We start from the raw sequence: 25,027 nt of genomic DNA, 5'->3' as shown, positions 1-25,027 counted from the left end.
CTTGGGTGTTGGAACGCTTGCTAATGAAACAACATCCTTTTGCGGGTAGCTGAGATTTCTAAAAAGGGCTGAGCGCATGCGCAGGCGCGTGTGCAGCCCAGCCTTCCATGCGTGTCTTCCCGGGGACCCTGGAATACCGCAGCTGGTGGCTGTGGTGAGCTCCTCGGGTGTGACTTTGACAGCAGGAGCAGGGTTGCAGGCGTGACGTGATGATCCAGAATGATGCATCACCCTCGGTTGATTTCTGAACACAACGTAGCACAATTTTCCCTCGACGCAAGTAGGGGACTCCCTGGAAAATTCATGCTATACTGAAACCCTGCAAATAACACTTTGTGTCTACCCACAAAAGAATGTCTCAGGTGCAAAGGCCTGACAAGGTCAAGCGGTCGTAAAGATCGTGTGCAGCCGCGGGGACCCTTGCCCACGGCTGGAGGGGGATACAAAATGCCGCTGCGACTGTGGGTAACCTCTGGGCAAGTTCAGCTATGGTTGGATGCGAACACTCACCCTAGGCGCCAGCAAACACACTCGTCAGGATCGACCCAACAGAAATGCATGCACACATTCACCAAGCAACATGTCACCTATGAGAATGTTCATAGCAGCGGGACGCCTGGGTAGCTGGTTTGGGCTCAGGTCATGGTCCCAGGGTCCTGGGATCGGGCTCTCTGCTCCAGGACAAGTCTTCTTCCTCTCCTTCTGCCTGCTGCTCCCCCTGCTTGTGCTCTCTCTCTTTGTCAAATAAATAAATAAAATCTTTTTTTTTTTTTAAAGGGGGTTAGGGTGCCTGGGTGGCTCAGTGGGTTAAGCCGCTGCCTTCAGCTCAGGTTGTGATCTTGGGGTCCTGGGATCGGGTCCCGCATCGGGCTCTCTGCTCAGCAGGGAGCCTGCTTCCCTCTCTCTCTCTCTGCCTGCCTCCCTGCCTACTTGTGATCTCTCTCTGTCAAATAAATAAATAAAAATCTTTTTTTAATTTTAAAAAAATTAAAAATAAATAAAATAAATAAAAAGGGGGTTAGATGTTCATAGCAGCTTTAACATAATTGCCCCTCTGATGGGCTGATTTGTGTCCCCTCCCCATTCAGGTGTCAATCACCCAACCCCTGCCCCAGGGCGTCAGAATGTGACCTAATTTGGACATCGGCCTTTTACAGAGGTAATTCAGCGAAAATGAGGTCATTAGGGTGGGCCCTAATCCCATGTGACTGGTGTCCTTATAAGAAGAGATTAGTATACACGCACACAGAGTATACAAGCCCGTGGGAGGCCACAGGGAGAAAACAGCCATCCCAGAGCCCAGGAGAGAGGGCCGCAGAAGAAACCAAGCCTGCTGGCTCCTTGAGGTAGGACTTCTCGCCTCCAGGGTTATGAGAAAAGAAAGTTTTGTTGCTTCATGCCATCCAGTCTGGGCTGCTTGGTGGTGGCCGCACTGAGCAAAACTGATACCACCCCAAATCAGAAGCAACCAGAACGCCCATCAGCGGGGCAATGGATATTCTCACTGCGGTGTCTTGACACAGGGGGAGACCATCCAGCAGGGAAAATGAACCATCTTTCCCCACGCTCAGCGGCATGCACGAATCTTAGGAACATTATGGCGAGTGACAAAAGCCAGACGGACACAAAGAAGCACATACCATGTGATTCTACTGATAGGAAGTTCTGGAACAGGCAAAAGTCACCTCTGCTGTTAGAATCGGGGATAATGGGGCTCCTGGGGGGCTCTGGTCATGATCTCAGGGTTCTGGGATGGAGCCCCTCGTCGGACTCCCTGTTCGGTGGGAAGCCTGCGTCTCCCCCTCCCACTCCCCTTGCCCGCATTCCCTCTCTCGCTGTCTCAAATAAATAAAGTTAAAAAAAAAAAAAGATTTGAGGATAATGATAGTCCAGGGGGGAGGGACTCAAAAAGGCCTCCTCCTGGGAAGAGGCTGGAGCTTGTCAGGTTTTATCCCTTTCCCTGGGGAGCTGATGACATGGAGTTTTACACTTGGGATTTGTGGGTTTTAGGAAAGGGTGTATGTTATGCCTTTGTCTCAACAACGTTTTAAAGAACTTTGGAAATAGGGGCGCCTGGGTGGCTCAGTGGGTTAAAGTCTCTGCCTTCCGCTCAGGCCATGATCCCAGAGTCCTAGGAGAGAGCCCCGCATCTGGCCCTCTGCTCAGCGGGGAGCCTGCTTCCTCATCTCTCTGCCTACTTGTGATCTCTCTCTGTCAAATAAATAAATAAAATATTTAAAAAAAAAAAGACACCATTAAAAATACCTTGTGTTTGTACGTGAAATGGAGTTAAGTTCTAGCATCAGTACATAGTTCCCAAACTACGTGAAGATCTGGTAGGAAATTTGACAGCCAAGCGGGCCGACTTTCGCGGAGCGAGTTTCCCGCTCGCCACCAGGAGCCGCTGTGGCGCACTCCTTGCCGCTTTACACGCGGGACAAGCATTCATTCAACGAACAGTACTTGAACCATGAAAACCCTCTCGGTGCCCGGCCTCGTTCTGGTTTTCCGACTGTGAAACGGAGATCAGAACGTACAGCTGTCCTGGAGGCTTGTCCCTGTCCCCGTGGAGCTCACTTTCTCCAAGAGAAGACAGACCCTACATAGCTAAACAAATGAATATGTTAATAAGAGCGCTGCGGAGCAAAATAAGGCTGGGTGACAGGACAGAGATGGTTCCGGAAGGCTTCTCTGAGGAGGTGACGTTTGAGCAGAGACCAGAGTGAAACGTGGGGGCAGACAAGCCATATGAATACGGGGGCGATCCAGGTGAAGGAAAGAAAGACGGTGGCTTCGTTCACTAGCAGCAAGGTGGAAAGGGAGAATCAGGTAGACCCAGCCAAGCCCAGAAGGAAGTAAAGAGTGACATATTCTCTGGCGCAAACACCTCGGGCTGAGGTACCTACAAGATGATCTCCTATGAGGCTGGAGAGAGGCAAGGAAGCAACCAGCGCGTCCTGCCTGGATGAGGTGACACAAGATAAAGGCGAGTATTTGTTTTATCATGATTGCTTTAAAGTCCCAACTGGCTTGCCTACAGCCACATCTCCCTGAAAGAGAGTCTGTGCTAATATTTAAACAGCATATATTTACGTTTTTATTTTAATTCCAGCTAGTTAACCTACAGTGCTTAAAGAGCATTTTCTACGTGGCGGCCTCACTTTTGTTGCATGAATTATCTTCTAAGCACATCCCAAAGCCCTTCTAAACAACCACTCTACAAAGCAGGACACTAAAGCCCAGAGATGCTGTGAGTTGCCCAGGGTCACCCGTCCAGCTGGGATTCGAGCCTGTAGGGATCTTTCTGACTCCAGAGCTCACTATACCACCTCTCTGACAAGTCTATTACAATTCTTAGCAGTATCGTGCTAGGCAAGGTATTAATCTTTCTGTGACTCAGTTTCCCCATGTGGAAAATGGCACTCATGATAACATGCCATAAGGATTATATAAGATAAGTGCCGGGAACAGTGCCTCACACACTGCATGTTTTTGCTGTTACTGCAATGATCCATTGAATCTGCCAACAGCTACTGAGCCAGTAATGTAGACTTCACTTTCAAAATCTATACATCTGAATAAATCCAGAATCCTACCAAATCTCCTACCTCTACTTCCTGCCTTTCAGGATAGTCATAGGATTTAACGACGTCGTGTACACAGTAGGTGTGTCATTATTTACGATTGATATTTCTCTCAGTCCCTTCCTCCTTCCAGCTGCTCCGGCCAAAACCTGGAGTTGCCCAAACTTCTCTCTTTCCTTCACATCCACACCCAATGCCTCAGCCAATCCCATCGGCTCCCCCTTGGATCTGACCCAAGGATCACCTCCTTGCTGGGCTCCCTGCTTTCTGCTCACAGCCTGTTTCCCACTTGACCGCCAGAGGACGCCTGTTATGACTAAATCAGCTCACCTCCCTCTGCTCAGAACCCTCCAGAGGCTCCCACCTTGTCAGAGTAAAAGCTAAAGTCTTCATCTGGATTTAACCCCCTCTCAGACCTCGACTTCCATCCCTCTCCCCTTCTTCACTCACTCCCAGCTCTTCCCAGCTGCAGAGGAGCTTCTCACCATCCTGGACATGCCCACTCTGGTCTCAGGACCTTTGCACCTGCCCTTCCTTCTGTCTGGACACCCCTTGCTTCTTCACCTGCTTTGGGCCTTTACTAAACTATCACTTCCTCAGTCACCCTTGAGAATAAGACCACCCTCAACACTCTTGAGCCCTCTCCCCTGCTTCCTTTCTGGACTTCGAGACTCCCTTTGCATTCTTTTTTTTTTTTTTTTAAGATTTTATTTATCTATTTGACAGAGAGAGATCACAAGTAGGCAGAGAGGCAGGCAGAGAGAGAGAGAGGAGGAAGCAGGCTCCCTGCTGAGCAGAGAGCCCCATGCGGGACTCGATCCCAGGACCCTGAGATCATGACCTGAGCCGAAGGCAGCGGCTTAACCCACTGAGCCACCCAGGCGCCCCTCCCTTTGCATTCTTATTTGCGTTCTTTATTGTCTGTCTCCCCTAGACCAGAGGTTCAGCCTCATGGATTGGGACATGGGTTTTTGTCTGTTCTGTTCACTGTTGTATTCCCAGTGCCTTCAACATTGCCTGGCCCAGAGGAGGCCCTCGATAAGCCTCTGCTGAATGAATGAATGAATGAATGAATGACCGACCACAGACATCCTGGTGGTCTTACCCATTCCCTTCTCTCCCCATGTAAGCCCTCAGAGGGCTCCATTCACCAGCTGTGACCTTAGGCAGCCGACCTCAGTTCTCTGACCTCAGTTTACCCACTGTAAATGGAATTTAAGATGGTCTCTTCCCCAGCGGGGTCGTTGTGAGGATTAAATGGGTTCTTATTTGCAGCGTTCATAACCCCGCGGTGGTCAGTGGCAAAGGTGGACTTTTTGCGCGGCACCTGTGCTTCCGCATTTCGCCGCTCGGGGGCAGCAGGCGCCCGAAGGATTCGCCCGCGCGGCCCGCGCGGGAAAATGAGCGGGGGTAACTCCAGCAGAGGAAGCTGATGAAATCCAAGCCAACTAGCAGTGAGCTCATCCCGCCCGGGCGCCTCCGGAAGCCACGGGGCCGCCAGGCCTTTGCCTGGCCAGAGCGATAAAGCTCCGGTGCTGAACCAGGGCGGGAAGTCCTTCCTGAAGTCTGCCCTGCGTGGGGCCCGCTGCCAGAATCCTAGGCCTGCAGGGAGGGGCGAGGATGAAGTCGCGAATAGTCCCCTGGCTGTCTCCGCAGAATGAAAAGTGAATTCTGAGCATGGCTGTGGGAGTGAGAGAGAAAGGGGATGGGGGAGGGCGGAGGGGGGAGGGAAGGGGGGAGAGTCAGAGACAAGAGGTGGAGAGACAAGGGAAGGGGAGACGAAACTGGGGAGACTGAGGCAGAGTTAGGGGGAGACGGAGACTGAGGAGACAGCTCGGCAAAGTCAGAGGGAGGGACAGAGATGGAGAGAGACAGAGACAGGAAGAGCGATGGGGAGACAGAGAGACATCAGGACTTGCAGAGATGGCGAGACAGACCCTGGAAGAGACAGAGACGGGGTGTGGGAGACAGAGGCAGAGAGAGCGCGACGGCAGGGGCACAGAGGGAGCGAGAGAGCAACGTGGGAAAGACGGAGCCGCGCCGAGACCTAGCGAGTGGCAGAGACGCGGGAAGCCGAGGCACAGAGCCCCGCGGGGAGATGGACGGAGTCCCGGGGACAGAGCCGCAGACTGTGGGCGCGCCAGTAGGGAGAGGGTCGGCTGCAAGGGCGGGCCGCGCGCGGAGTGCGGCGAGGGGAGGGCCCCTCCCCACCCCCCATCCCCGGGGCGGCGGCGGCGGCGGCGGCGGCGGCGGCCGAGTTCCCGAGTTACCAAGTTACCGCAGGATTCGCGAGCTTCTCACTGGCGAGGCCGCAGCCAATCAGAAGGCAGCGCCGCTGTTCTCGGGCAGGAGGCCCGGAGACGCGCGCACCTTCCCCCGACACCCAGCGAAGCACGCGGACACACAATCGCAATAGCTCGCACACACACACTGTCCCAGGGACGCGCAGCATCGCCCCCACACGCGCGCACCATCACCGTGACACGCACACAGACGTGCACACACCGGGTGCACGCCGAGACCCACGGCATCGCAGGGGCACACCGAATCTCACTCGGCAGACACAGTCCCAGGACATACACGAGCACTGCCCGGACCCACAACCACAACGACACACTTTAGGCCAACACACAACCGCATCCGTGCAGTCTCTATGACTTAGTCCCTAGAACACACAGTATCAGGGACACACACACACATACACACACACGATCACAGTGACACCCTCATAACCCCACAGCCAATTTATCCCCGTGACACACAACCGCAGTGACACACTCAGTCACGGTGGTTCACAACATTGCGGAGACACCATTTTATTAACATATATAGAGTCCCATATAGAGAGAGACACACATCACCCTGACAACACAACCACAATGACACAATTACAACGACACACATACTCACAATGACACGAAGAGTTGCGTGGATGCACATATGCTCAGTAATGCATGGTGTCATGAACACACAACACTTCAGATACAATGACAGTGTTACACACACAATCCCACCATATACAACACTGTTCAGACACACACAGTAACAGTGACACGCGTGCACATCTCTTGACACACAGCGGAGCGCAGTGGCACACAACAGTGACACAACATACCCAGCACACTTCACCACAGTAATGTTACACCAATGCATCCTACCACATTAACACAAGGGTACAATGACACAGCACTTTCACAAACACTTCTACTAACACACATGATTCCCACACGTAGACAGTCCCCATGCCACACCAACACAATCACACAGACACATACCATCATATACAATCCCCATGTCATGCCAACACAATCACATGGACATACACTGATGTTGTGTCCACAATCACATGGACACACACCATCTCACCTATGCACACCAGCCCACTGCACAAAACAACACATTGACACAACACACAGATACACCATTGCACTCACGCACAGCACACCAGAACATCACACAATAGCATACTGATGCACAACTGCAGTCACAGACACCCAGTGGGACAAATGTAGCAGGCTGACACACCATAGCACCTTCCTGACACACACAACCGACGGACACACAATAGCACACTAACAGTCACACACACCCACATATCGCACCCTGACACAACCACCACCCTCATATGTCAACCCCTTGACAAACAGCACACTGACCCAACAGAGCTCCAGAGAACTCTCCAGCACACACACGCACACAAACACACAGTCACACAAACACTGCCCCATCCTTGCCCTTGCCCCAGTAAGATGTGTGCAGTGTGGGATGCTGGAGGGGGTGGGTGTGCTGAGTGGGCTTGTGTGTGTGTGTGTGTGTGTGTGCTTATGCCTCCTCTTCCCGGCCCTTCTTGTGGGGCGGGGCCATGCGGCAGCCGCTGTTACCGGGTAAACTTCCCCGCCCCCCCCAGCGCGGCCATTAGTCAACCCCCCCCAGGATGATGTCATCGCCTCATTCTGGAGGCTGAGTAATCCTCGACTCCGCCCCCCCCCCCAGGTACCGGGGTAGGGGCGGGCCGCACCTGGGCTCACAGGGTCTGGAGCTAGGGGCTCTGCTCCCTGGGTTTCCCTGGGGTGGGGACTGAGGAATCTGAGCCGCTCTGGAGTGGCCTGGGGACTCACATCAGGGTCCCTTGAGGCTGGAGGCTCTCAGTCCTGGATCCCTGGTGGCCAACTAAAGGCACTGGAAGGCTGGAACTTCCCGATCTGGGGTCCAGAGCATCGGAGGGTCCTGGAACTGGGAAGAACGCCCCTGCACCACTGTGAGGGGCTGGGTCACCTCTGCAGGTGTCTGGGGGAGTGTCTGAGAGACTTGGAGTTTAGACTCCGAAGTCCTTGACACTGTGAGGCTGGTACCCTGGGGGCGGGGGCTGGGCGGTGGGTGTCAGGGAGTAGAGGGAGTGGCTGTGGGGTCAGATGCCTGGCTCCTGGGAAATCAGCAACCTGACGCTGGGGAAGAGGGCTCAGAAGGGAGGGAAGCTAGCAGGTCTGCACCCTGGATCTGGGCAGATGGTCATCCGGATGAGTTGGGACACATGAGGGTCTGGTGACTGTTGGGGGGGGGGGTGCTTCCAGTACCAATACGGGTGAGGGCCAGGATGCCCAGGGTCTCTGGGCATCCCAGGGCCTGAGGTCCAAAGGCCCGAGTCCCTGTTTGGGGAGATGGGGGGCGGTGGGGGGAATGCTGCGTCCTAACTTTTATTGCATCAGACAGACCTGGAGTCCCCTTTTGGGGGCACCCTCAGTCCTTGTTTCTTGGGGCTAGGAAACTAACATCCTCCAGGGTGAGGAGGCTCATATCTCATATGTCACAGTAGAGGGCATGCCTGGGTCCTTTGGGGAGGGCGGCGTCACTTATGGGGTCGGGATGCTGGGTCCTTTTCAGAGGAGGGGGAAATCCTCAGCGTCTCTTTCAAGATGCCTGAATCTCGTTCTGGGGTGGGGGTGGGGGGACAAACAGCCCCTGCCCTCGTGAAGTCAAGACGCCCACGTCTCCTCTGGGAGGTGAACGCTCAGCCCCTGTGTTCACAAGGCCAACTCCAGCGTACCTTCCTGGCGGGGCGGAGGGACAGGATGCGCAGCCCCTGTTTCCAGCCCATCCCAAGTGCCCATCCTCGCCCCGAGATGGGGTGGGGTGGAGGGGGGGGTGGGGTGGGAGGATGGGACGGTGCCCAGCCCGGGCCTCACCCCAGCCCCGCAGACTTGCAGGCCTTGTGCCCGGCAGCTCCCCGGGGCCCGGTTCCCCGCCCCCCGCGCCTAGGGCTCCCCCAGATCCGGGCGGGCGGGCGCGGCGGCGGCCAATGAGCGCGCTCGCCGTCTCCGGGAGCCGGGCCGGCTCTGCCCGCCTGGCATTGGGCACGCGGTGGGCAGCGGCGGGCGGGGCCTGGGGGTCCTCGCGCCTGGTTGGGCCAGGCTTGTTGCTGGGTAACGGGGCGGCGAGTTTCCCCTGGCAACGGCGGCGGGTACCGCTCACTGGCTGGCCGAGAAGGAGGGGGGGCGGGGGCGCAGGCAGGCCCCGCAGACCCCAGCAACAGCGCGCGGCCCCCGCCCCGCCGGGGAACGGTAACCTTCACACACGCCGGCCGCTCGGACCCTGCGGACACCCGCACCCCCGCCCAGCCCCCACGCGGCTCCGGTCCAGCCTCCGGGCCTGGGAGGCCGGCTACATCGAGGAACCCAGGAGGCCCCCTCCCCTCCGTGGAGAGCCAGGACTTAGGCCCTGCAGTGAAAAGTTAAGTCCTTCCCAACTCCCTCTCCCCGAGCTGCGAAATCTACTCACCCAGAATCGCATACAAGATACCGCGGAAGCTGATGGGTCGCCAGTAAACCAGCTGGGACGTTTATTTTCTTGAATCGATGATTCACACGGAGGCTACTCCTTCGGGCCACTGTTCTGAGTGTGTTACAAACAGAAACCCACGTAATCTTCACAGTTCCTTTTTGGGTCCCGCGGTGACCCTCTTTCTACAAATAAGGAAACTGAGACAGAGAGGGAAAGCTACTTGCTCAAGGTCATCATTTGAACCCGGCAGTGGGGCTCCAAAGTCTGGGTCTTTTATCACTTTACTGTGCTGAATGTCTCTCTCTCAGAGGCATTCATATTCACAGCTTTCTTTAAAATTATTTTTTATCATTTTTATTTTGTTTAAAGATTTAATTTATTTGACAGAGAGAGACACAGGGAGAGAGGGAACACAAACAAGCAGGGGGAGTGGGAGAGGGAGAAGCAGGTTTCCTGTTGGAGCAGGGAGCCGGATGCAAGGCTCCATCCCAGGACCCTGAGATCATGACCTGGGCCGAAAGCAGATGCTTAATCCACTGAGCCACCCAGGCGCCCTTATCATTTTTATTTTTTAAGTAACTCTTTGCCCCTGATGTGGGACTTGAACTCGTGACCCTTAGATCAAGAGCCCGTGAGAAATTGGGTGAAGCAAAACCCACTAGTGGCTGGCCTGTGGGCCCCTGGTTTGAGACCCCTGCCCCAACTTGAGGGTCTTAGCTTAAAGTCCTTGTTTGGATTCTCATAGAGTCAGTGCACTCCCACATTGGTAGTATTCGTGATGGGTAACATGTATGAATCACCCACTAGGCCCCAGGGCTCTCTTTTTCTTGATCTTCTTACTCTGCTAAATCCTGTGAGGTAGGGACCTGTGCTGTCCCGACACCAAGAGGAGGAAACTGAGACTCAGGCACATGACTGCTGAGCCAAGGCCACACAGCTAGCAGGCGGCAGAGTGAGGGATTCTAACTCAGGCCATTGAGAACGTAGTTCATTCTCTTTGGTGAGATCTGCAAGCAACTTTGGTGGGGATGGGCCACAGCTGTGGGGATGCTGATTGAGTGCTCTTAGCCGACTCTCCACAGCACGGAATCATCTGGGCCCAAATAGAGGAGGTTGAGAACCCCCGGTGTATGCCAAGTCCGACTCCACCACCATCACAGCCGCCACCGCCACCCACCGCCTCCCCATCAACCACCTCACCACCAACCCCCAACCCCTTTCATCTCTCCAGCTGATCTCTCTCGCTGTCTCTTTCTGACTTTCTCCACTTCCCTGAGCTGAGTGTTAACTGTCTCTGTTTGTATCTCTTTTTACCTCTGCTTCTCACCCTCTATCAGGGGTGTGGGTGAGCCCTCCAATCTTAAGAGACCCTTGTCCCCCCCCAAAAAAGAGGCCCTTTTCCCCTATCCAGGGGAGCAGAGACCAGAGGCAGGGTTGGAAGGAGCCCCAGAATGCTCTTCCAGGAACCTAGAGAGGAGGGAGTCCCTTGGTCCCTCAGGAGACCCGGTAGAGGTCGAGGTAGGGATATGTAGTCTGGAAGATGCAGGTGGGGCCTTCTACGTCCCTGTGCCCTAGGGTAGGGGTCTCCAAAGGGCAGCCCTCAAACTAGTCACAAACATTCTTGGCCACACAGCGTTTAATCTGGAGTTTGTATGTCTCTAGAAGGAAAAATACTTGTTCCAATTAGCCCCAGTCCCCACCATGCCCTATTGTCTGACCCTGGACTCCTTTCTCTCATTTATTTAATCACGAGGTTGAGCCCCCCCCGGTCTGGGGTTATAGGATGCCAGAATTTGGAACAGGATCTGGACTAGACGGTGAGAAGAATCATGACCGGTGGCAGTGCTTATGGTGCTTATGACTTGCTAAAATTCTAGGCCCACTCCTCTGCCCACCAAGCCGGATTCCTAGCATTCTTCACAGTCATTCCTTACTCCCATCCCCACCCCCGGCTCAGAACACTCTAACACATCTGGTCTCCTGGTGTCCAGACTTAGATTGGGCAACCAGATGGCACAGACCCATAAGAAAGGGGTACAGGATAGACTGGGAGCTAGCCCAGGGCTGGGGCCTGTCTCCCAACTTCATTAGTGCCAGGCACAGAGCGAACACCCACAATAATTAGTTATACTAGTGATAATAGCTACCATTTATTAGGTGCTCAGTCGGTGTCAGACAACGCACTCAGTAACTTCCATGCATGACCTCATTTCATAAACGTCCAAAGCAGCATCTCTCACACACCTTTAAACTTGGTCTACAGTCAAAAATATGCTTTCTCCGTGACCTGATATGTATTCACTAGGTATAAGCAATGTTTCCACAAAACAGTATTTTCTTTAACTTCATGATTTCTTTAAAATGATGTCCTATTTTATATTTTTGTTTTTTTAAAAGTCTGGTCAAGAGCCCCTCAAGTCATAGGTAGAAGGATTGATAAGAAAGGGGCACCAGGGAAGTATGGGGTAGGGGTGACAGAAATGTCCCAAATCTTGCTTGGGGTGGTGTACAGTCATTTACACACATGGCAGATATTTGTCACAACTCACCAGACTGTGCACCTAAAAAGAGTAAACTTCATTACATGGATATATGTCTCAATAAAGTTAAGTAAAAAACAGTAAGATCCACAAAAGTCATTTCACAATGCATGGTTTACTCATGACCCACAGTTTGAAGAGCACTGGAAGGAAGGAAGGGACGAATGAATGAGGGAAGGGAAGGAGAGAGGGAGGCTGAGGGAGTCCCCACTATGTATGTCTGCATGTATGTATTATGGAGGTAAGTAAGCTCTACACCCACTGCGGGACTTGAACTCAAGACCTGGAGACGAAGAGTCATGTCCTCTAGGAACTGAACCAACCAGGCCCACCCCCAACTCCCCTATATTTAAAGTAGGAAGATTTCACAGATGTGCACCTCCGGCTCCTCTTGGGACATGGGGGGATCTGGGCCCGGAGGGAACCAAGTAAGTCCGAGAACCTGGAGAAGCCCACTTTCCGCTCAGGTCTGGCATCCTTTCTCAGCCAGCCCATGCCTCCCGAGGTGCTCAGATGACTGGCCCTGTGTGACCCGTTTCGTGACTAGTAGGTTGGGCTAGAGGTGTGACATAGAGGGAATGGAAAGTGCATAGGTGCCTGAGCTCCTGAGTCCTGGGGAGAGGGAAGGAGATGGGGTCACCACCGCAGAGCGAGGAAAGACCAGCAAGGAGTAACTGAGAAAGGGAAGTGAAAGCCAGGAGGCAGGGTGCTAGCACAGCCCGCAGGGGCAGCCTGCCCGGGCATGTCCCATCTGGTGCTAGGGGTTTCCTTCTTGCCCTGAGTCCCCTGCCAGCCAGATTTGTGGCAAGTGTGGCCAGGTGTGCCTGCTCCAGAGAGTGTCCCCGGCAGTGGGCCAGTTACCAGGAACCTGTGACAGGTGTGCTTCGGGACTGTTCTGGGGGGTCCGTTTCTGTTTGTGTCTGACTTGATCTGTATCCCTGAGGTCAGTTACTGACAGCTGTAATGAGCCAGTTGTGAACTGGTGTGGGTGCGTTTGTGTGTGTCCCTGTAGGAGCGTCACCTAGATCAAGCTCTGTGTTCAGGTGTCCCTGTGACAGGTGTGTGCGTGTGTGTGCACGCGCGTGTCCACCTGCACCTATCAGGAAGCGTGTGTTTCCTGAGAAGCGCTCAGCCTCAGCCCGTGACTGCGTGTGTGTGCTGGGGTGCCCGTTCCGTGGCAATGTTGGTGAACACAGTTTGTGGGTGCCCTGTGCTTATCAGTGTGCGCGTTTGTGCAACACAGCCCCTTCCTTGTGTCCGTCCGCGTGTCCCGGGGACCCTGTCAGCTAGCCGGTCTCTTTGGTTGTGTCTGGGTGCAAGACTGTGCGCCCCAGTCAGCGTGGGAGCCGGCATATCCGCTGCCCGGTCCAGGGGGTGCATTTGTGCGAGTGTGGCCGTGCGCCTGAGAGTGGCTTGTCGCCGTGGCCCTGTCAGCACGTGACTTTGTGTACCCTGGAGCGCCAGCCGGTCAGTTGGCGTACGCGTCTCTAGGCGCGTGTGTCTGCGGGTCCCAGTCAGTGTGTCAGTGTGTCAGCGCGTGTGTCCGGCTGTCCCGCCGGCCAAGCGGCCCGGGTCCGCACGCCTCGGTCCTCCTCGCCGCGGGCCAGACCCCGCCCCGCCCCCGGCTGCAGGGAAACCCCCGCGCTGAGGTAGGGGGGCGCGGCCCGCGCCTGCAAGTCCCGACTTGTCCGCCGCGGGCGGGTGGGCGGGCGGGGCCGTGGCGTCACGAGGGGGCGGGGCGTGGGACCTGCCGGGCGGGGGCGGGGCGGGGCGGGGCGGCCGCCGAGCGGGCAGGGGATCCGCCGGGCGGCCTGAGACGCGGCGCGAGCCACATGCGAGCGGGCGCCTGGCGGCGGCGGCGGCGGCGGCAGCGACGGCGGCAGCAGCAGACTCGGCAGCGGGGGCCACGACGCGGACGCGCCTACAGCCCGAGCGGGAGCAGCAACAGCCACAGCCACAGCAGCCGCCACTGCAGTTAGAGCAGCAGTAGCAGCCGCCGCAGCAGCAGCAGCCGCCGCAGCGAGCGGCGTTAGGCGGGCGCGCCCTCTCGAAGGAAGCCGCCCGCCCCCCATCACCGCCCCCTCCGGCGTGTTCATGCCCCCGGGGTGAGTGTGCGCACCCCGAGTCCCCGCGGGCCGCGACTGGCCAGGCCGGGTGGGCTCCCTGGAGGAGGTGGCAGGAGTGCGCTGGGAGAGCAGTGGGAGCGCGCTGTATCCCCACCCCGTGCCTCCCTCTCTCCCCACCCTCCATCCCACGAACGACCCCGGGTTGGGGTCGCTGTGCCGGAGGCACTAAGGGTCCGGGAGCGCAGGTGCCTCAGCGGTCCGGCGGGTTTGTTTACAAACAATGGGGCGCGGGCTCGGCAGCGCCCCCTGGCGGCCAGTGCGTGCCCGGGGAAGTGAGTCGACCCCGACTGCCCCGGCCCCCGCAGTCCGGGAGGGGCGCGCGGGGGGGGGCGGGCGGCTGGTAGAGGCGGCCACACCCCAGGCGCGCGCCCGCTGGGGGCGGCGACGTGGGGGGGGCGGCTCGCGGGCCGTGAAGTCTGCGGCTCCTGCGGGCGGGGGCTGCGCCCCAGCAACAGCCGGTTATTGGCCCCTCGCTCGCCTGGCGGGCGGGGCGGGCGCACGTGGCGGCGGCGGGGTGGGGGGGGTGTGCTGTGACAGCAGAGGGGGGCGTCTGGGCCCGCCGTGGGAGCGCGCGTGTGCGGGGTTGTGGATCTGCAGGTGTCTCGCCTGGGTGTGTGCATGTGTCTGGCTCGAGTTAGTACTGGGGTCCGCAGGGGGTGGAGGTGTCAGTCCGGGGGGAATGTTGGGGCTGTGGCCGGTCGGGGTGTGTGCTTGAGTCTCCCCATGTGTGTTTGTGTGATGGTCTGTGTATGCCGTGCCCGAGGGCTGGGTGCTGTTTATGCGTGGTGTACCTGCGTGTGTGTGTATGTGTGTGTGTGTTGTGTGTTCTGTGAGAGTTGTCAGTGGGTGCTGTTTGGGGTTGATTCCCTGGGTCTGTGTTGCCTGCGTGAGCTACAGTATGTGGCTGGGATGTTTGTGTGTTGCTTGAGTGAGCTGGGTGTGAGGGTTTGTGTGCGCGTGTCTTGCCCGATGTGCTGTTTGTGTGTGCTTGTGTGTCTTGACTGTGTGTACTGTCTGTGTCGATCTCTAGGGCATGTGTTTAGGGCTAAGCATTTGCGATGGTATGCCTGCTGAGCGCAGTGGCTGTTTTCTGTACAGGTGCGTGAGCACGCGTGCGTGTGTGTGTGTGTGTGGGGGGGTGTCTCAGGCTGTGTTTGGCTTGTGTGTCTGGCATCCGAGTCTGGGAATTGAGGACTCGGTGGGGTCTATGTGGTGCTGTCAGTGGTGTTACTGGCAGTCCAGGGCTGTGTCTGAGCCTGTGTGTGTCGTGTGTGTGTGTGTGTGTGTGTGTGTGTGTGTTTGGTCTGAGGGGCTTGTCTCTGTGATCGGCTGGCTCATGTGTGTCATGTGGGCTGCGTGTGTGGAGTGTTTATGTCGGTCACGTGAGACCAGTGTTTTCTGTGGGTGCCTGAGGTGTGCGCGCTGCCACGGTTGTGTGGGATTAGAGTTGGCTGGGGTGTGTGCGTGTGTGCATGTGTGTCCGAGGCTGACAGTTGGGGATGGTGTTTTGAGGTTGGTGGTGGAGGGTTAGCTGAGGTCTGCTCTTCGGCGTGTGTGCTGACGCGTCTGGGTCTGATGACAGGAGTGTGTATGTGCCTCATTTCCATGCGTCCTGGGATCTGAGAGTTGGTGATGGAGGGGTCATATTTCGGGTGTGTTGGTCTCTGTGTATGTCCACGGATGTCCGTGGGGTGTTGGTATTTGTGTAAGCCCTGAGGTGTGCAGGTCTGACCTCGTGGGTGTGTGTATGTGTGTGTGGGGAGGGGCATGTGTCTGAGAAGGGGGACAGTGCCTGTGTGGTGTGTCTCTGTGTTTGCGATGGCTGCATTGTGCGTGTGTGTCCACGCGCATATCAACAGTGGGTCAGTGGGTTCTGACAGTTTGTGTATGTGTGTGCACAGGGATGGAGGGGCTGGGATGTGGCAGCCCATCTGCATTCTGATGGTCTGTGTGTATGTGTATGTCCATGTTTTGGTCAGGGTGTGTGTGTGTGTGCATATGTGTGTCCTGTACTGAGTAGCAATCTCAGAGATCAGAACCATTTCTGTGCCAATGGGAGATGAGGTGGGAGGTCAGGCTGGCCAGTCCCAAGGAAGCCCTTACCTGTGTGGCATGTACCCTTCACTACCTCCCTCACCCCTCCCGGAAGTAGTATTTGCCATTGAGGTCCTGCATGAGTCCCTGTGCATGGCCATCGCTGTGTTCCGGAAGTCAGCCCCACCAGCCCATGCTCTGGGTGACTCCCAGGCTGGGTGAGTTTGTGTTCTGAGGCTGTCTCCCCTCCTGCACACACACACACACACACACTCCTGACAGACTCCTCCATCTGAGTCCTGTGTGAGCCCTTGGACTTGCTGTGAGAGCTGTCCTGTGCCTCCTTGACCGTCGTGGGCTCCCATCACCACGTGCATGGGAGGCGGTCCCCACCTGGGGGGCCCTGCAACAGACCCCCGGTGGCCATCTGTTCTGTGGGACCATCGCAGCTGCCTGCAGCTGCCCCGTCTGGGCCCTGTGTGTTGGGAGACCTTCCCTGGACCCCTGCCCCACAAAGGTGCTGGTGGCTGTGTGCAGGAGTGAGTGGGGGTGTCCTGTGTGCCCCCTGCACTGCCTGCCTGACCGCACCCCTCTCCCCCTATCCTGCAGGCCCCAGGGAGCGCCATGGCCCGAGCACGCCAAGAGGGCAGCTCCCCGGAGCCCGTAGAGGGCCTGTCCCGCGACGGCCCGCGCCCCTTTCCCCTCAGCCGCCTGGTGCCCTCGGCCGTGTCCTGTGGCCTCTGCGAGCCCGGCCTGCCCGCCGCCCCCGCCGCCCCCGCCCTGCTGCCAGCAGCCTACCTCTGCGCCCCTCCCGCCCCTCCCGCCGTCACCGCCGCCCTGGGGGGCCCCCGCTGGCCTGGGGGTCCCCGCAGCCGGCCCCGAGGCCCGCGCCCCGACGGTGAGTGCCGCCCCACACGGGCGCCCTGGGATGCGGGGAGCCAGGAAAGAGACATTGAAGAACTGGAGAAGTGGGAGCGAGCGGGGGGAGGAGGTGGCGAGCCGGCCGGGCCACAGGGAGGGTGTGGCCAGTGTGGTCTTTGTGTTGCAAGAAGCAGGAAGACTGAGTGGGAGGCTGGGGGTGGGGGGAGGCGGGGTGGGAAGTCCCTCCTGGAATCTGACTGCAGTCCCCGAGTTGCAGCCCACGGCCTTTTCCGGGCCGGGGCAGCAGCTGTTTCCCAGCCCCCACCTCCCCGAGTCTGGGTCTCCTTAACCTCCCAGAGGACGATAGTTGGAGGGAGTGTGGGCAGAGCGAGAGGACTGTCACTTCGGGACTTGGGGGGTGGCCTTTTGCCTTTATCTGCATCTCTCGCCAGGGCCGCCCTCTCCGCAGTCTGGGAGGAGGAAGGAGAGGGGGAGGGGCCATTGTGTGGGGAAAGTGGGGGTGGGGGAGGCCAGAGTGGGAAAGTGAGTCTTGGGGAGGGAAGGGTTAAAGGTCCCCTGCCGGATGGGCTGTTAACCCTGTGGTGCCCTGCCAGCCCCATCCCAGCCTATGCTCGGTGGCAGGGAAGATCGTTCCGCTTTCCCTCTCCACCCCAACCCCTCACCCTGAACCTGGAGCCCGGGGAGATCAGGGGAGAGAAAACTTCCCCGGTTGGGCTCCCCAGCAGCAGAGGCAAGAGGGGACCCGATTTCAAGACCACAGACACAGCTGTGGAAACTGAGGCCCCCGTTTTAGGCCTGAGGATCCCCCTCGCCAGGACCTGGTGTGGCTCTGGAGAGAGGCAGATAACTGCGGGGCGGCCCAGAAGGGGTGGGGCAGGAAGGCATATCCCGAATCCCAGCCCCCCCAGGCCCGGGCTCGCTCGGAGGCAGCCAGTCTGGCCTTCTGGTCTCTGTGCCCCTGCCACATCCGGGGGTGTGGCTTCGCTGTGGTTGGACACCAGAGGGCAGGAGACCTGAGGCTTGTGACTGCGTGTAGTCAGTCGCCGTATCCCTATGTGACCTTGGGCCACTTCTTAGGGTGGGCCTCAGTTTCCCCATCTGTTAAGTGGAACAGGCAAAATTTGGTCCCGTTTTGTAATAGTTGGGTCTGATAAGAGGGAGATTTCCAGACTAACACGGGCAGTGGGGGAGAGGGGTAAGCTGGCTAGCCAGGTAACCCCGAGAGAGGCCTCCCCAGGACATCCTCTTGCTTTCTGGCGCCTTTGGAGCGGAAGCCGAGAAACCTGGCTTTTGGAAGGGAAAAACAGAATCGCTAGAAATGAGGCGGGGAGCAGAAAGGAAATTGGGAGGCTGGAAAAGGGAGAAGCGGGCCCTGACTAATTGGTCCCGGGGCCGCCTCAGGCCCGACAGGGGTGGTGGGTGCTGACCACGCCCCCCCCCTTCCCGGCTTTTCCCAGGTCCTCAGCCCTCACTCTCGCCGGCGGAGCCGCACCTGGAATCGCCGGTGCCCAGTGCCCCGGGGGCCCTGGCGGGCGGCCCCACCCAGGCAGCCCCGGGAGTCCGGGGGGAGGAGGAGCAGTGGGCCCGGGAGATCGGGGCCCAGCTGCGGAGGATGGCGGACGACCTCAACGCGCTGTACGAGCGGCGGGTGAGTGCTGGGGGCGGGGTAGACGGCAGGTGGGACTTCCCGCCCCGGAGGGGGCTGCGGGCGGGCCCCGCCAGATGTGCGGCAGCTGCTGCCCGGCGCGGCGGGGTCGCGCTGGGGACAGGCAGGTGGGAGGGGCGGCGGGCCCGCGGACCTGCCGAAGGGCCCGCGCCGTAGCGGCTGGCACAAGCCGAGTCAGGGCCAGGACCGCCTCGAGCGCAGCGGCGCGCCCGCGGCCCGCGGCCGCGGGGACTGAGGGCGGCGCTCGGCGGAGCGGCTCATATATCCCGGGCTATTTATAGCCGGTGAGTCAGCAGCGGCGGCGCGGCCGCGCCCGCCCCTCCCACCCGCCCGCGCGCGCGGCCTGCAGCGCGCCACACAGCTTCCCGGGCGGCCCGGGATGGGCGGGCCGTGAGCCCCGCCCCCGCGGGAAGCCCCGCCCCCAAGCCCGCGGCTCGGCCTCTGATTAAGACAAAATCTTGCGAGCTTATGGCGTAGAATAGAGAATAACAAATATCAGGGCGCCGAGCACCCAGCTCTGTCTAATCTGAATATTACACCCGCGCTGCTTGCTTATTGAAAGAAAAACAAAACCCGGATGTTGTCAAGCCCCTCGCTCCCCCCCAACCCTCTTCTCCTTTCCAAAGGAAACCTCTTAAGTTGGCGTGTCCCATGACTCCGCAGGTGTTGATCCCTCTACAGGCTAGTGATCAGGCCACAAACAATGCTTAGGTTGGCGGGATGTTTTTGGGCTACATATACGAGATGTGGTGTGTTTCTCTCCAAACTTTTCCCCTCCTGTATTAGGCTTTGAGATTGATCCGTGTGGGCAAAGCGTTTTCGCTGTTTCTGTAGCGTTCTGTTGGATCAACATACAGTATCCTTGTTCATTTTCTCATTGATGGGTATTTAGGATTTAAAAAAAAAGAATGCTTCATATTTCATCAACTTGTTTTTTGTTTGTTCGTTTTGGTTTTGGTTTCTTCCTGAGGATACACATTTTTGGTGCACTTGTGTGTACCCCACAGTACAGACGTGGCTGCTTGGCTTTACCTGGTGATTGCTAGATTGCTCCCAGAGATGACTGTGCTGGGCAGCACCCCAAAGCAGTGAAACATTGGCGGGCTTTCCCGCTGATGCCATTCTGACATGCCCCCTTTGCTACCTCCCAGCTTCTAGAGTTGGTGGGGAGTAAGGAGAGGGCAGGGATTGGTACAGGGCATCCCACAGCCTGGAACCAACTAGGGTCATAAGGATGGTTTATCTGACTTTGTTCTCATCGGTCGGAGGAGCTTCCCATCCTTTCACGGGGATGAGACCAGGGGGGCTCTGCCTGTTAGCAGTGGGCCTGGCCCTGCACTCAGGATAGGGAATGGGAGAGAGCTACAGCTTACCTTTCCTTTGTACTGGGGGTAGGGGGAGTCTTTTCTTCCATGTGGCTTCCTTCGTTCTCACTTGCCTAGCAATGTGGAACTGAGAGGGTCCTAGAGGCCACCACAAACTTTCATCCTGTTGCTGGAAAGAGGGCACGGGTTAGCTTTGCCTGCACAGATTTCCGTGCAGCCTCAGCACAGAAGGTGAACTGTTGTTCCCAGGACTTGTCATTCCACGATCGTTCTAGAATCACTGAGACTATAGGCTCCCTGCTCCCTTCTCTGTCACTTCCCAGCCTTTGAGGGGAGGGCAGGACAGTCTGCTATCCAGCCGCCCCCCAATCCTGCCACCCCCCCAGTCCTGGCTGATTTTGGTCCGGAGACTAAGGGAGCACTTGCTGGGCTCAGGCACTGTGCTGAGGACACTGGGTCTGCAACCTTGCCATCCATCCTATTCTGTTCTAGATGAGGACGCTGTCCTCCCTTGAGGTGACTGACTTGGACCCTGGTGGGGGGAGGAGCGGGGATATGGACGCAGTCAGCAATGGTAGTGCCCACCGCTGAGGGCTGGTAGCTTATCCTTAGGAACCTGCCTCCCTCATTCTGGCCCTTGGGCCTAATCACCCACACGCCCCTGTCCCCCTGTCGGAAGCCCACTCTAACTTCCTCTTTTCCCTCTCCCTAGAGACAAGAGGAGCAGCAGCGACACCGCCCCTCCCCCTGGAGGGTCCTGTACAATCTCATCATGGGACTCCTGCCCTTACCCAGGGGCCGTGGAGCCCCAGAGATGGAGCCCAACTAGGTGCCTGCACCCGCCCGGTGGACGTCAGGGACTTGGGGGGCAGGACCCTCCCACCTCCTGATGCTCTGGCCAGCGCGGGGGACTTTTTCTGCACCATGTAGCATACTGGACTACCAGCCCTGCCCGTCCCAGGGGCGGGCCAGGGCCGCCACTCCAGCCCCAGTCCCGGCCCAGCCTGGGGACACTGATGGAGATGTGGACTCCTGGGTCCCTGGCTGGGAAGCCAGGGGAGAGAGGGCTGACGGACTCAGCGTCTGAAGGCAGCGGTGACGGAGAGGGTGGGGACGGAGCCACCCGTCTCTGCCGCCCACCACCATCTCAGGAAAGGCTGCTGGTGCTGGCTGCCCGTTCCAGCTGCAGGGGTGACACTGGGGGCAGGGGGAACCTCCCTCCCAGTGCTCCTTCACTTTGGGCCTAGCCTCAGGCCCCTGGTGCTTCCCCCCCTCCTCCTGGGGAGGGGGCCCGTGAAGAGCAAATGAGCCAAACGTGACCACTAGCCTCCTGGAGCCAGAGAATGGGGTGGTTCTGATGGCTGCCCCAGCCCAGCGCCCAGCCATCTTCCCTGAGCCAGCCGGCGGGTGGTGGGTATGCCTGCCTCACCTTCATCTGGGGGTGGCCAGGAGGGGCCCAGACTGTGAATCCTGTGCTCTGCCCGTGACCACCCCCCGCCCCCATCAATCCCATTGCATAGGTTTAGAGAGAGCACGTGTGACCACTGGCATTCATTTGGGGGGTGGGATATTTTGGCGGAAACCGCCCCAGCCTTAGTCCCCAGGGCAAAGCGCTGGGGGGAAGATGGGGAGTCAGGGAGGGGGGGAAATCGCAGAAGAGGGAGGAGTCTGGGAGCGGGGAGGGATGGCCCAGCCTGTAAAATACTGTATATGCGCTGCTGTAGATACCGGAATGAATTTTCTGTACATGTTTGGTTAATTTTTTTTGTACATGATTTTTGTATGTTTCCTTTTCAATAAAATCAGATTGGAACAGTGGATACTCTTTCTGCTTTCTTTCCCCACGGCGTGGTCTGGTCCAAGCCTCCGTGACCCCTCTCTGGGACGAGGTGGAGGTGGGAGAGGCAGTCCACCCACAGAGCCCATCAGGCCCTCCAGCTGTATCCAACGGGAGGCTGAGGAGCACAGGCACCACTGTATACACCCGGCCTCCATGCATCCCTATACAACTCCCCATAAAAGCAAAGCCCTAGAAGAGCGGAGCTTCGTTTTGTCTTGTTTAAGAGTTCAAGTCATCTCCGCACCCCACGTGGGTTTCGAACTCGCAAGCCTGAGGCCAAGAGTCCCACGCCCCACTAGTGGAGTCAGCCAGGGCCTCTGAAGGCAGGGGGTAGGTTTCTCTGGTGCTTTATCCTCACTTTATCCCCACTGGATAAAGAACATCCTGGAAGCTCCATGTTTGGGGAATGAATGAATGACCTAGAACTTCTAAAGAAGCGCCAGCAGGAATCCCAGGGCGCGTGTCAGCCATCAGGCTGCCTTTGTCCCCACCCTCCGGGACGGAGAGCATCTCAAGCTATGACCCTTCTAAAGGATCGGGGTAAACGGGCACGATCACTTTGGAAAGGAATCTGGCAAAAGCTTGTCAAGCAGGGGAGGGGCATTATCTGTGCCAGCAACTGGCTTCCTGGGTGCCCTCCCTTAGAAATGCATGGGCATGAGTGTCCAAAGGTTGGCAACTCGAGAAAACAACTCTACGTCTCCAGCAGCAGTTGAAAGGGTCTCAAGTCTGCTCTAGGAATGCAACAGAATAATGGACAGGGGGTAGCCGGAATGAACTACAACTCTACCCATAAATAACAATTAACAGTGAGCAAAAAAAAAAAAAAAAAAAGCGGGTGGCAAAATGGTGGCAGGTACCTGGGTGTTGTTATATTAATCTCTGTATTTTCTGTTGGGACTTAAACGCTGTGCACAGAGGCCAAGGATAGGGGCGTTCACACCCAGTCCTCTGTCTGGCTGCTCCTCAGCAGAGAATGCTTCCCACGCGGGCAACCTAGGGCTTCTCCTTTCCAGGAACAGTTCGTGGAATCACTGATATAGTGGAATTAGGTCTATCGATTTTTTAATTTGTTTTCCCTTTTCGTTCCGGTTTCCGCTCTCCTGCCTTCTCTTGGATTATTTGAATACTTTTTTCCAGTTATTTTTGAGATTTCACTCTCGGCAGCTCGGTCTCTAGTATTGCTCTAGGGACAATGCCCGCAGGTGCACTCTTTCTCGGTCTGTCTGGAGTCCGTATGGTGTCATTTCACTTCCAGCAGAATCCACCACCACTCAGGCCACACGTCCTTGCCATTCCTCTCACTGTTCTGTGCTGTCGTTGTCACATGGCTTACATCTCCACTCACAAACCCCTCATGGCAATGGCATAACTTTTTTTTTTTTTTTAAAGATTTTATTTGTCAGAGAGAGCGAGCGAGCACAAGCAGGCAGAGTGGCAGGCAGAGGCAGAGAGAGCAGGCTCCCCGCTGAACAAGGAGCCCAATGTGGGACTCGATCCCAGGACTCTGGGATCATGACCCGAGCGGAAGGCAGCGGTTTAATCAGCTGAGCCACCCAGGGATCCATAGCTTTTTTTTTAAAAGATTTTATTTATTTATTTGACAGACAGAGATCACAAGTAGGCAGAGAGGCAGGCAGAGAGAGAGGGAGGAAGCAGGCTCCCTGCTGAGCAGAGAGCCCGATGCAGGGCTTGATCCCAGGACCCTGAGATCATGACCTGAGCTGAAGGCAGACGCTTAACTGACTGAACCACCCAGGCGACTCATAACTTTTGCTTTAAAACCATATACATTTTAAAGAAATGAAGCAGCTAGATAGTCTTTAGCAATCTGAGTTCCAAGCAATCAGCCTGAGTTCCAAGTTTCTCCTGGGATAATGTCCCGAACACCTGAAGAACTCCCATTAGCGTTTTGTGTAGTGACTTTCTGCCAGTGACAAGTTCTCTTAGTCTTCTTTTATCTGAAAATACTTGTTTTTCAAGTATTGAAAAATACTTTTTCATTGGTTATAAAATTCTGGGGTCGTTTTCCTGAATCATGGTTGCCCTGCTTGTAATGTGTTATTTCTGTCAGCTGCTTTCAAGACTTTATTTGAAAAACCTTTGTCTCTTTTTGAGACTGGAGAATTCCCATTAATATATTTCCCACTCATGGAGTCTCTCATCCCCATTCTATTAGGTCTACCAGTGGATCTTTAGAATCAGATATTGTATTGTTGGTGTTAGAACATCCATTTTGTTAACATTTTTCTATTTCTCTGCTGAGATTTCCTATTTTTCAACATTACACTTTTACCTCAATGAGCACAGTTGTAATAACTGCTTTAGAGTCCTTGCCTGCTAACTCCAGCACTTGTTTTTTTTTGTTGTTGTTGTTGTTAACATAGGCTCCACACCCAACATGGGGCTTGAACTCATGAACCCGAGATCAGGAGTCGCATGCTCTACCCACTGAGCCAGCAAGGTGCCCCCCTAACACTTGGGTTCTCTTGGTCATCTTGTCTCTTCCCTTGAGAATGAGTCACGTTTCCCTAATTCTATGTGAATTAGGTAATTCTGCCTTGTGTCCAGATGTGTTAATGTTGTAGACGTTCTGGATTCTGTTATATTCCTCCAAAGAAATGTGAAAGGTCTTGCTTTAGGGATATTTGTATTTGCTAGACTCAACTTACCGTAGGGGGTGATGGTGTAAATCTGGATCGCTTCAGCCATGCTCGGAGTCAGCCCCACAGATCCACAGCCTGGTGATCAGCAAGAGACTTGGGCTGAATTTATACAGGTCACTTGGGGGAAGGGAACCTCCCTGGCGCTCTCCTTTCCAGTTGCTGTGGTTCCTTTAGGCTATGTCCTCTGATTCTTCAGGCCAGGAAGACAGCTGGTTTTCTACCTGAGTCTTGGCTGCCCAGCTGTGCCGGGACTGCAGCCCGCCCTCGGGGTGCACACACCAGAAATGAACACACACCAGACAACTCACCCTGTGGTGAGCTCTTCTTGCAACTTTCAACTCACCCTCTCCCCAAAATCCACCTGCTTTCGAGCACTCTCGAGAGCCTTCCAGTAGTTTCGGGTTTTTTTTGGGGGGGGGCTTGTTTTTAGCATTTTGTCTAGAATATATAGTTTATTTGCAGAGGGGTGGGGTCGGTTGTCTGTTAGAAATTTACTCCACCACACCAGAAACAGAGCTTCTGTATTTTGACAGACCTAAACCTATTTTTTTTTTAGGCTCCCTGCCGAGCAGAGAACCCAATGTGG

The 25,027-nt window shown here is 56.5% G+C and overlaps 1 protein-coding gene across 5 annotated transcripts; it reads left to right on the top strand.

Moving 5' to 3' along the window:
• Positions 1 to 12,690: 12,690 nt before the first annotated feature.
• Positions 12,691 to 20,853, top strand: BBC3 (BCL2 binding component 3). Of its 5 annotated transcripts, none has more exons than XM_032325540.1 (4): positions 12,691 to 12,779; positions 16,672 to 16,960; positions 18,402 to 18,592; positions 20,648 to 20,853. In XM_032325540.1, the coding sequence occupies exons 2-4, from the start codon at positions 16,687 to 16,689 to the stop codon at positions 20,762 to 20,764; spliced, it is 582 nt and encodes a 193-aa protein (XP_032181431.1). In that variant the 5' UTR covers positions 12,691 to 12,779; positions 16,672 to 16,686; the 3' UTR covers positions 20,765 to 20,853. The 5 variants fall into 5 exon arrangements, with proteins under 5 accessions (XP_032181431.1, XP_032181430.1, XP_032181429.1 ...); XM_032325539.1 differs by lacking the exon at positions 12,691 to 12,779 and adding an exon at positions 13,678 to 14,007; XM_032325538.1 differs by lacking the exon at positions 12,691 to 12,779 and adding an exon at positions 14,014 to 14,638.
• Positions 20,854 to 25,027: the final 4,174 nt, after the last annotated feature.

Source organism: Mustela erminea, chromosome 19 (assembly GCF_009829155.1).
Source record: "Mustela erminea isolate mMusErm1 chromosome 19, mMusErm1.Pri, whole genome shotgun sequence".
Taxonomy (NCBI): Eukaryota; Metazoa; Chordata; class Mammalia; order Carnivora; family Mustelidae; genus Mustela; species Mustela erminea.
Note: the sequence above shows the minus strand (reverse complement) of the source record. Positions and strands in the feature narration are given on the sequence as shown.